The following is a 12,734-nucleotide window of genomic DNA, read 5'->3' as shown; positions in this document are numbered from 1 at the left end:
GACATCCAGAAAACTGGCCAAAATGATAAAAGATTTAAAAATTCAATATTGTAAAGACTTCAGAAAGATGGCCACATTAATACACTATTAATAGAGCTTTCAATTATTCCAACCATTCAGGAAATACATTGGCAATTAAAATGTATGTAAAAAGAGTAAAAAAAAAAAAAATCAATAACCTCTGATCCAGTGATTCCATTGCTAAGTACATAACCCAAGAAGGTCAAAGATAAAAAAAAAAAATTCCAAGAACACCAAAATATTTAAAGCATCACTTTTTTATAGTAGCAAAGTCTGCAAACTAAGATGCCTACTGACTGGGAAATTGACTATACAAAATAAGGCACAACAATGTAGTAGAATATTATCCTGCTAAATATAAAGCATATAAAGTCTATAGGCATCCCCTACAAAATGAAATACCAAAACCAGTATACATATATATATATATATATATATATATATATATATATTATAACATGTTATATAATATATACTATATTATGTAATATATACTATATTATAATATATGCTATATTACATAATATATAATGACAATTATAGTATATATATAAAAACTATATATAATGACAATTATACAAATGTCAAGCAAGGATAATAACAAAATCAAAACTAAATGATATATTTCTGTAAAGGTACTATATTTATGACATGGTATGTCATACTTTTTAACATATTTAAAATATACCAGAAGTCTTTCAACTCTAACATCTCCAAATCTGTTCTTATTTGTTTGTGTATTTTTTTAGCTTTGTTTGATCAGTGCACCTTTCAGAGGAGAACAATTAGGTCTTAATAATATCTCTAAGGGGCAACTAGGCGAAGCAGTTGATAAAGCACTGGACTTGGAATCAGAAAGGTTCATTTTCCTGAGTTAAAATCTGGTCTAGCTGTGTGATCTTGGGTAAGTCACTTAACCTTGTTTGCCTCAGTTTCTTCATCTATAAAATGAGCTGGAGAAGGAAATAAAAAACCCACTCCAGTATCTTTCCTAAGAAAACCCCAAATGAAAGTCATGAAGGATCAGGCATGATTGAAAATGACTACAACAACAAAAGTAAAACCATGAGATATTAAGTAATTTGCCCAAGGTGCTATAGATAGGTTGTTACAAAGGTGAAACTAAAACCTAGGTCTTCTAATAAATTAACTTTATGCCAAAATGTTTCCCACAATTATACAAATGTGTGTGCATAATATATATATGTATATAAAATATATATGTATGTATACTAAACAACTTTTTTCATAACTGAGGGTCCTAGAGTACAGAATCCAGAAAAATCTTGACAATTTGGAATATTAAGCTGATTCTATTAAGATAAAAATCAATAAGGATAAAGTCTTATTTTCACCATCACAAGTATAAGATGGAGGAGGCTGCACTGTTAGACAGCAATTAATCTGCTGGGTTTTAGTGAGCTATAAGATCTGGGGGTTTTAGTGAGCTATAAGATCAATGATTATCAAGCCAGCAATGTGATGTGGCTGTCAAAAAATTAGTCCATTTTGGTTTATATTTACAGGCAAAGTTTCCAGGAATGAGGTTTATTTCTTCCCTATACTCTGCCATCATCAGAACTTATCTCAAGTACCTCAATTTTGTACACCAAAGTTTAAGAATGACATTGATAAGCTAGATAAGGTTCAGAAAAAAATGGCCATATGAGAAGCAATTAAAGTAAAACATGCTTAACTTGAAGGAGGAAAGATCAGGGAAGACATGTTGCTGTTGTTTATCCTTCATTCTCAAAACAGACTATTCATCAAGGAGGTGATGAGATGACAAGCCATGATAAGCAAGTGAACTGGATTTGAGTGGGGGGGGGGGTGTGCTAAGTCATCAGCCTTTAACTTTCTCCTCCAAAATGAACTGGGTCCAGTGGCCAGATATGGATCAGGACAACTGGAGATGGCTCTGGATGCAGGGCAATCAGAGTTAAGTGAATTGCCCAAAGTCACACAACTAGTAAATGCCAAATGTCTGAAGCCAAATTTGAACTCAGCTCCTCCTGACTCCAGGGTGAATACTCTATGCACTATGCCACCTAGCTACCCTCTAGAGGATTTGTTTTCTTCAAATATATGAAGGGCTCTCATGAAGAATTAGCAATAGAGTTGTTTTATCTGGCCCCAGAAAGTAAAACTGGTAGAAGTTGCCAAGAGACCAATTTAGGCTTCCTGTCAAAAAACTCCCTAACAAACAGCTATCCAAAAATGGAATTGGCTTCTCAAGAGCAGGCAAGTACCCCCTTCTTGGAGGTTTTTAGACAGATGGATGTTCACTTGTCACGTGCATTATAGATGGGATTCCTGGATTAAATTAAACTACTGCCTATCTTAAGGCATATGCAGTCAGCGTCAGGAGTTCAAATTTCATCTCTTAACACATGATCCTCTACAAGGAGGAAGTACAAACAACTAATGAACACAAAGTGGCTGTGTGACCCTGAAGCCAGTGATTTAAGCTCTTAAATGCTTCAAGCAACTAAGAAAATAAAATTACAGAGCAGTTGTAGATCTACGAGGAGGAGGAAGGGTTCCCTCACCCAAATTTCCTATGTCAATGAAATTATAGATTTAGGCCAAAAAAAAAACCTGAAAAGGCACCATATAAAAATTCAATTTGGTAATCATATATATAACATCAAATTAATGTTAGCTTTATTAAGGATTAAACATACAACTGACTTTGCTTGCTTTCTTAGAATTTAGAAGGGCTTTGGGGAAACAAGAGGGTCAATTTATTTGTTCTTTTATTCATTTTTTTAATTTGTTTGTTTATTTATTATAAAAACTACCCAAGGAAATTTGAAAGGAACCATTTTTTCTCATTAAAATTTTCTGTAGCATATAAAAACATTCTAATTAATTCATTTCAAAATAGTTATCTCTATATTTTAAGGCATCACTGAGGATTTTAGTAGCAAAGAACAAGTGTGTGTGTGTGTGTGTGTGTGTGTGTGTGTGTGTGTGTGTGTGTGTGTGTGTAAAAACCAGCTACTTTTCCCCCATTCTCCATGGTCCACTCAGGCTCCTTCTCTACAAATCAGAGACCTACCCAGTCTGGCTGTTCACTCCGATCCCTCTGTTCATGATCTGGGTCTGCTGGTGGTGGTGAGTAATCTTTCACAGGGGTAGTGTACTCCACAGGTCCTGTGCCAGGCAGGGGAAGCTTCAGTAGTGGGTAGCTGGGGTACACAAACAGGCAAAAAGATTAGGCCTTTTAGAAAATAGGTCTTTTTTCAGACTGCTTTTTTACCTTCAACTAAATTCCTCTCCAGGACAGCTAAAAGAAGAGCCTCAACAATATTAAAATCACAGACTCTAGGAGCTGGAAGAGATTTTAAAAGCAATATATGTCCAACCTCCTCATTTAGAGAAAAGTAAAGCTCACTGCCATGTGGCTCCTTGAAGGCCAGAATTCTTTCCATCTACAAGACTATTGCAATTCATATTTCCTACACTTAAATTCCAAATGGACTGCAATAATATTGGTTTATACTCTCAGACACTACTATCCCTAACTCACTGATTCAATAGAAAGGCTAAAAAGATACTTCCTATAGCTCTGGTTTAGAGAAGTTGTCCTTGAAAAGAACTAGCATTCCTATTACTCTAGAGGGTAAAAAGAAATGGACCAGGTTGGGGGAAAGAAGTTCCAAAATGCCCCTATCTTGACTAGGTCCAATGTATAAGGATAGTCTTCTTATTAAACTAAAAAGATTTTATGCTAATCTCTAGAAACTTTCTTGATCAGCTTTGTCTGTTTAAATAAAAAGTGATAACTTGGACTCTAACCCCAAAACTACAATAGAGAATGAAAGAGAAAAACAAACTCCCTGTTCCAAAACAAATTTCTGTACTGTCCAGTCCAGTCCCTCCCTCCTGTCCCTGGCAAAGCCTCATTATACAAGCCCCCTCTACCAGGATGTGTGTATATATATATATTCTTCCTTCCTTAAACCAGATGAGGTTGTAGTTTGTGGGCTAATTTCCCTCATACTTCCTCTCCCTTACTCCTTTCCTAATGTTCTCTTCTCTTTGCATTCTTCTTTTTAGTTCTTCAAGACATAAGTGAATTCCTATTACCCTAATTAGACTTAGATACTCCATGACTCCTGATGACAGTGAAGACTATTGATATTGTAATAGGGAAATGAATGATAAATCTATTGGTTTCCTATTAGAATATCAATAGTTTATCCCTTTTTAGTTTGTTGTAATTATTCATTCATGTTTACCTTTTTGCTTTTCTCTAGATTCCAATGTTTAAATTTCAAAGTTTCTATACTATTCTAATTTATTCATTAAGATTTGCAATTCTCTATTTCATTAAAGTTCCCGTGTAGAGTTATACTCAATTTTGCTAGGTAATTCATTCTTGACTTTAAGTCTATGTATTTGCCTTCTAGAATATCATATTACTTACTCTCTACTTTTTCATAGTGGTGGCTATTTAAAGCATGTGTGTTCCTGATTGTGGTTCCTTTATACCTTCTTTCTTTCCTTCTGACTGCTGGCAGCATGTTCTTTGACCTAGAAACTCTGGAGTTTGTCTATGATGTCCTTACAAGTTTTCATTTTAAAATTTCCTTCAGGAGATGACAAGAAGATTCTTTATATTTCTACTTTGCCCACTGGTTCTAAGAGAAGGAGAGCATATAGTAGGATATTTTTTCAAATGTCAATAATTTTTTTTAATGGCCAGTGACTGAGGCTTTGTATTTAAAAGACATAGTTGTAAGAATGCACTGAGAGAATGCACCCTGATAGCCAGAATTATCTTTGGTAAGAAATTTATCAAGTAAATGTTTGGAAACCAGGAAGAACATTGGACAAGGAACATAGAATTTCTATTTCAAATACCCACATACTCTGGAAATTTTAGTATGGTCTTGAATGTCCTAGAAGTTTCCAAACTCACAAACTGGCATTTCATAGTTTTGAGCCAGGACACTGTTCAAGAAGAATCTTACAAGAGTGAGTCTGAGAAATGGTGGCACATGAGCACCATGTTCTGATTAAATTGCCTTTAAAAGCTATGAACTTTTCTTGAAGCTTGTACAACTGTATCTAATTTTATTCTGTAAATAAATTTCCCCCAATCATATGTGTATGTATAACTAATCATCTTCCTAAGTCCTTTTCTAATGCCTTACCATGACACAGAGATGACAGTGGGCAATCAAAGGTCATTTTAGTGTGAAAAAAACACCAGTAACTATAAATTGCCAAATAGGTATCAGACACTTTGCTATATAATCTGTAAATATAGAGAAAAAAATAGTCTGTGCCCTCAAGGAGCTTATGTTACATTAAATGAAAACAATGTATACAATGAAAATTAAATTCAAAGTAGATACAAAGTATCTAGGAGAGTGTACTAATAACTAACAACTGAAGCTCTGGAAAACCTTTAAGATGGGCACAGTAACAGCCAGCATCATCTGTCTTCTGAGGAGCCAGTCAGTACCTATCTTCCCGACCACTCTTGCTTTCCAATGCTCCTTTATGAGTTTTCTTCACCCAGTAAAAATATTAGCTCTTTAAAGGCAGGGGCTGACTTCTTTGCTAGTATTTGTATCCACAATATCTAGTATGTATTAAATGCTTAGAAAACGTTCCAAGAAATTCATCAAAAGGTTAGCATGAGAACGATCAATGTATTTGGTCTCAACAATTCAAAAAGACCATCAACTAGGAAGCAAGAAAGTCAGAGTCTCAGCTTTCAAGCTGAAAGAGGCTGACATGTCACTGATGGACTATACTCAGCCACATCACAGATCTTTGAGGTAAAATTACCAGCTTCAGAACTGTGCACATGAAGATTTCTTAAACAGAGATATAAGGCAGTGGTGTCAAATTCAAATAAAAATAGGGGTTACTAAAGTATACATAAGGATTCTGGCAGGCCACATTCTGACTTAGAAAACCTTATGCTAACATTCTTTATGGTCTATAACATTTGTATTTATTTTGTTAAATATTTCCCGATTATATTTTAATATGAAACAGGCAGCACTTAGAAGTGTTGCCTGGCAGCATGTTTGACAATTCAATTGTAAGGTATTCTTGTTTATGGTTATAAAAAGATAAATGGCAGGGTTGAGATAAGTATCTACTCTATTTTTTACAAAAATTCCTGCTATGTTACCAAATTCATCTATTTATTATGGAATCACAAAACATTAGAACTAGAATGTGACCCCAGGAGAAAAAAAAAAACAAAAAACCTAGCCCAACCTCCATTCTAGAGGTATGAAAAGAAGGAAGTTCAAAAGACTCAAGCTCACTAGCTCATGATCATATGCTAGGGCAGCTAGGTGGCACAGTGGATAGAACACTGGCCTTGGAGTCAGAAGGACAGGAATCCGAATACAGCCCCAGACACTTGCCATTTACTAAGTCACCTAAGCCTGACTGCTTCACATCCAGGGACATCTCCAGTCATCCTGATTCATATCTGGTCACTGGTCTAGTTCTGGAGGAAAAAGTGAAGTTGATGACTTAGTACAGCACTCCCTCACTCAAATCTAATTCCTGTGATTGTCATGGAATCACCTCTCTTGATGTCATGGTGCTTGAAAATGAAGGACAGGGGGGCGGAGCCAAGATGGTGACAAGAGGGGATCCTGTCTTAGGCACTCTCTTATAAAACTCATAAACTAAGGACTCTAACTAAACTTTTGAGAGACAAAACCCACAGAGGGACCCAGTAAGGCAGTTCTCCTACTCAAGGTAAACTGGAAAAGAGCAGAAAGGCTCTGCTCCCCGGGGTCGGAGGGATGGCCTGCCAGAGGGGTGGCCTGCCAGAGCCAAAGAACTTCAGCCTCCCAGAGGCAGCCCCAGGGCTCTGGGAGCCGTGGCTCACTGGAGTCTCCTGAGCTATACCCCAGGGAGCACCGGGTGCAAATTGGGGGAACAGCTGGGGACCTCTGCCAAAGACCAGCCCTCAGGGCACACAGCAAGCAGTGAGCAGCAGCATGGCCAAGGCAGACCAGAAAACAGAAGCAGGCAGTCAGTAAGCAGGAGCCCCCAGGGCATGAGCCAAGTGAGGGGAGTGAAGAGAGACTGCAGAGCTCTGTCCTCTGCCCCTGGAACAGGACTCTGGGGCTCTGACCACATTCAGATCCTGATTGCAGTCTTGGTCCCCCAAAAGAACAGCAGGGACCCCCCCAACTCAGCTTCATGGCAGAGGGGGGCACATATGGTCATTCACAGACCAGGAGGGAGGACAGAGCCTCACACACACTGAGACCCTTGTGGGAGTGTCCCAAAAGCTCAGGAAGCACCCCCAAAACAGGTTCAGGCTGGGAAAATGAGCAAGCAGAGAACAAAGAGGAACACCATTGAGAAATATTTTGCCTGTGAGCCCAAGAAGGATCAAAACACTCAGTCTGAAGATGAGGAAGCAGAAGCTCCTGCATCTAAAGACTCCAAGAAAAACAGAAATTGGGATCAGGCTATGACAGAGCTCAAAATAGACTTGGAAAATCAAATGAGGGAGTTAGAAGAAAAACTGAGAAAGAAATAAGAGAGATGCAGGAAAAACATGAAAATGAAGTCAGCAGCCTAGTCAAGGAAATCCAAAAAAATGCTGAAGAAAACAGCATGCTAAAAAACAGCTTAGGTCAAATGGATAAAACAGTCCAAAAAGTTATTGAGGAGAAGAATGCTTTAAAAAGCAAAATTGGCCAGATGGAAAAAGATATAAGAAAACTCTCTGAGGAGAACAAATCCTTCAGACAAAGAATAGAACTCAGGGAGATTGATGAATTTACGAGAAACCAGGATTCATTACTTCAAAACCAAAAAAATGAAAAATTTGAAGAAAATGTGAAATATCTCATTGATATGGATATGGAAAACAGACTTAGGAAAGATAATTTAAAAATTATTGGAATACCTGAAAGTCATGATCAGGAAAAGAGCCTTGACATCATTTTCAAAGAATTACTACAGGAAAATTACCCTGATATTCTAGAAGCAGAGGGCAAAATAGAAATGGAGAGAATCCACCGATCCCCCCTGAGAAAGAGATCCCAAAAAACCAACGCCTAGGAATTATAGCCAAGTTCCAGAACTCCCAAGTCAAAGAGAAAATATTACAAGCAGCCAGAAGGACACAGTTCAAATATTGTGGAGCTGCAGTCAGGATCACACAGGACTTAGCAGCAACTACATTGGAAGCTTGTAAGGCTTGGAATATAATATACCAGAAGGCAAAAGAGCTTAGGATGCAGCCAAGAATCAACTACCCAGCAAGGTTGAATGTCCTCTTCCAGGGAAAAAAAAGGACTTTCAATGAACCAGGGAAATTTCAAATGTTCCTGTTGGAATGGCCAGAGCTGAACAGAAGGTTTGATCTTCAGATACAGGACTCAGGTGAAGTATAGAGATTGGAAAAGGGGAAAATATGAGGGACTTAATGATGATGAACTGCATGTATTCCTGTATAGAAAAATGACACTGATAATACTCATATGAACCTTCTCAGTTAATAGAGCAGGTAGAGAGAGCTTTTATAGTTGAAGCCCAGGAGAAAGCTGAATTTGAAGATAAAATATGGTGTAAAAAAGGAGTCAATAGCAAAAAAGGGAAATGTAATGGGAGAAAGAAAAAGGAGAGGAGGAATAGGCCAAGATATTTCATATAATAAGATTTTTCTTTATTACAATGAGCTATTGCAATGATATGGAAGGGGGGAAGGCAAGGGGGAATGAGGGAAACTTCCCTCTCATCAGAGGTGGTTAGGAGAGGAAACAGCATATATACTCAATGGGGTATAGGCATCTGGAGTAAGAAGAGGGGGGACAGGGGGAACGGGGGGATGTGAGTTATGGAGGAGAGGATGGACCATAGGGGGAAAGTGGTCAGATATAACCCATTTTTTTACTTCTTGCAAGGGGCTGGGATTGAATGGCCTGTCCAGGACCATGGGGCCAGGTGGATGCTGGGCCTAAGGGGTGGTATGGGGGCTCAGGGCCTCTTGGCCCCAGAGCCAGGGATCTGTCTGCTGTGCCACTCAGCTATCCTACAGCAGAGTCAGAGTGAAAGGATTGAAAAAATATAGTACATGGTAGTGGAGAAATACAAAAGGAGGGAGTTGTGATCAGCAATGGCAATGGTGGAAAAATATGGAAGTAACTTTTGCAATGGACTTATCATAAAGAATGTGATTCACCCACGACAGAGGTGGTGGTGTTGGAACAAAGACTCAAGCACGTTTTTTATTATTATTTTGGAGGGGGGGGTGCAGGGCAAATGGGGCTGGGTGACCTGCCTGGGGCCACATAGCAGGGTGATTGATGGGTGTCTGAGGCTGGATTTGGACCCAGGTGCTCCTGGCTCAAGGGCCAGTGCTCTGTCCGCCACCCAGCCACCCTTACCATTATTACTATTTCATTTTATTTTGGGTCTTTTTTTCTTTTCCTTTTTTTTTTTTTTTTTTTTTTTTGGTTTTTGCAGGGTAGTGGGGTTCGGGTGGTTTGCATGTCACACGGCTGGGTGATTGTTGGGTGTATGGGGCCAGATGTGTGCTCAGGTGCTCATGGCTCCAGGGCTGGTGCTCTGTCCATTGTGCCACCTGGCCATACCTACAATTATTACTATTATTTTTTTTAATTTTAATTTTTTTCTCTCCCCTTTATCGCTTAAGCAAGTCTATATTTATTGGGGGAGGGGTTGTTTCATAATATTTTATTAATGGTAAAAAAAACATTATTTGTACAAAATGAGAATAAACATTAAACTAAAAAAAAAAGAAAATGAAGGACAAACATCATTTCTTCAGTCTTAATTTCAATCTCCTGGCTTCTTCTCTGTTGTTCACATCTCCCCTAGCTTTCAAAAGTCCTCATATGTGTTGTACCCTCCTTAGTTAAATTCCTTGAAAAAGCTGTCTTTACTGGGATCTCTCCTTACTCTTTCATATTTTTAAAACCTTCTACAACCTGGCTTTTGACCTTATTCAACTGAAACTTCTCTTCAATTAGCAAATCTAATGAACTTTTCTCTAACCCAGTCTTTCCAGACCTCTCTGCAAGTCTCCTGATTTCCTCCTAAAAATGCTCTCCTACTTTGTGTGACACTCCTCTGTTCAATCTCCTTAACCTCTTCTTCTGGACTGTCCACACACAATGGCCCTAAGGTTTCTCCCAAGCCTCGATTCCCTGTCCCCATCAGTTCCCAGATCCATAATTCTTAGATCCAGCAAGTCGCTCCATTTCTTTCCTAATTCTGGTCTCTTATCAATAGCCTGTGTTTAAACCTGCCATCTCTGAACCTGCCCAATCCTGTCCTGGACCTCACCATCCTCCCATCTGGCATTGCAGGCTTTGTCTTTTCCTCTCTCTCACTTTCACTCCTCTCTCTGATCTTGTCATTTCTATTCACATCACATCTTTCATATAAGCCCTACATTCTATCAAGGGGCTCAAAGTCCCATTTCCCTGTTCCCTTCTCTCTGAGATTCTCTATTGATCTTTGTGCAGAGCTTTTTTAATCTTTATTCCCATTAGACAGTGAGCTCCTTAAGAGCAGGGGCTGAGGTTTGGGTTTTTTTTTAATTGCCCTCCTTTGTGTCCCAGTGTTTAGCATAGTGCTTAGCACATCACTTTTAAAAATGCTGGTTGACTGAAAACTGATAAGACTGTCCCTGAAAGTATCTCCATGTGAAGGCTACCTGAAGGCTGTGCTATTTCAACTGAACAGTATGATATTAGTGTCATCTCTGAGTACAAAGGGCAGAAAATAAAAGATAAAAACAAGGTCACCAAGGTACTGGACTTTCCCTTTCTTCATTATCTCTTTTAGTTTTAGTATTTAACTTTACCCTTTATCTTTTCTCTTCCTTTATCAGTGTCTAGACTGAATTGCATGAAGGCAGAGTCTGTCTGCATACTTTGTACCCTTTGTACCAGAGAGCATGAACCCTGTAAATATGAATAGAATAATACTTTAACTGTGCTACTCACTCCAGTAATTAGACTATCATTACCTATTAACTAGGGGTTTTCTCTTTAAATTATAGATTCAAGATTGAAATTCTGAATGCTTCAGTTTAATGATAATCATGGGGACTGTTCTACAATGCAAGCTTGTTGGATTGTGAGGCACTGCTATCTTGTTAATTCTATTTGTGTGGACAGACTGACTTGGGCTATGAAACAACAATAAAGTCATAAGGGCCTCATATGTTTCTGAAGTGAGAAAGGTAGAGTGACAATAAAGCAGGATTTTCTTTAGTTGGGTCATGAGGTGTTTAAAGGGATGTAAAGGTTTACTACCCTATTCTCAGTTTCTGTATGGAATTTCATTCATGTCCTCAGGGACAAGAAAGGATACTCCTTGTCCCTTAAGACTTAAACATGGCAATGAAAGGAAAGCTTGTCTTAATCAGGTCTCCAGGCTGTTCTTGATCAGTAAGCAGGACAGGATTATATGTTATAACACAGAGCTGGGATGATAGCAGAGGCATTCTGCTCCAGAAGACAGAAAGATTTAAGCCTTCAGGAAGGATTCTTCTTGACAATAAAAGCCCTTTGATTTAGAAGAAGAAACAGTGAGAGGTGAGGCCAGAGGGATATAGGGTGAAAAAGAAGGGAGAGGACATTAAGGCTTCATAATTTTTGATGAAGTATGAGGGAAATGCTCAGCTAAAGATGGGAGGAAGGGATCCCTGCAGGGAGTGTAAGCTGCTCTGAAGTAAGGAATAAAGAGTCAGTTAGGAAGGAATTAAGAGCTGGCTTGCTGATACTGAATCACCAAATTCCTGACATTTTAATTTTTCTAAAATTCTATTTGGGTCCTTAATTTTATTTCCATCATTTCTAAACTATTCTCATTCAGTTTCTGTAAAGAGTTTTTTTTACGGTTATAGTATATTCCTTAACATTTATTAGATGGGGTCGGAGCCAAGATGGCAGCTTGAAGGCAGCATTCCCAGACAACTCAGATCCCCCAACCCCCAAAAAGACAAACAAATGAGGGCTCTAGCCAAAATTTAGAGGGGCAGAACCCACAGAAAGACTGAGTGATACATTTTCCCAGTCCAAGATAACTTAGAACCTCCACAGGAAAGGAGTGCTTCACCAAGACCTGGGGTAGGAAAAAAAACCACTGTGTAGCCCAGCCCAGCTCAACAAAGCCCAGTCCAGCCCAGAGATCACCAGCAAAAGCTTGAAGGGGAGAGAGAACTCTGCTGCACCAGAATGAGTGTGGTGTGAGGAGCACTGACCACAGAACCTGCAGCGAGAATCAAGAGAAAGCATCCTGCACCCCCAGAGAAGGTAAGGGAAGTCTGCAGAGATCTCTCTGCTCTTCCTGGGGCAGGACTCTCCCGTTTGCCTACACTCAGACTGGGTGCAGTTTAGGCTTCCTTACTAAGATAGCTGGATCCTGCCTTATAACCTCAGGGCAGAGGGCAGTGCTGTGGTCATCTACATATCAAAGCATGGGCTAGAGAGCTTAAGACCTTGGAAAGAAGGATCTGACTATAGAGAATTACTTCAGTCCTAAGGAAGACTAAAACACATACTCCGATGATGATAAAATCAAAGCTTCTGTATTCAAAACCACAAAGAGAAATAGAAAATGGGCTCAAGACTGTGAATGAGCTCAAAAAAGACTTTGAAAAACAATTCAGGGAGGTGGAGGAAAAATTGGGATGAGAAATGAGAACAATGTGGAAAAATCATGAAAACCAAATC

General features: G+C 38.8%; 1 protein-coding gene across 7 annotated transcripts in view; it reads right to left on the bottom strand.

The window, feature by feature from the left end:
- SCAP (SREBF chaperone) overlaps nt 1-12,734 on the bottom strand; it is a 115,019-nt gene that overhangs the window by 20,532 nt on the left and 81,753 nt on the right. For all 7 annotated transcript variants that reach the window (XM_074197723.1, XM_074197725.1, XM_074197727.1 and 4 more), the window contains one exon: nt 3,083-3,212. In XM_074197723.1, the coding sequence (XP_074053824.1) occupies nt 3,083-3,212 (130 nt within the window). The remainder of the gene's footprint in view (nt 1-3,082; nt 3,213-12,734) is intronic.

The sequence above is a fragment of the Macrotis lagotis genome, chromosome 8, assembly GCF_037893015.1.
Source record: "Macrotis lagotis isolate mMagLag1 chromosome 8, bilby.v1.9.chrom.fasta, whole genome shotgun sequence".
NCBI classification, from domain to species: Eukaryota; Metazoa; Chordata; class Mammalia; order Peramelemorphia; family Peramelidae; genus Macrotis; species Macrotis lagotis.
Note: the sequence above shows the minus strand (reverse complement) of the source record. Positions and strands in the feature narration are given on the sequence as shown.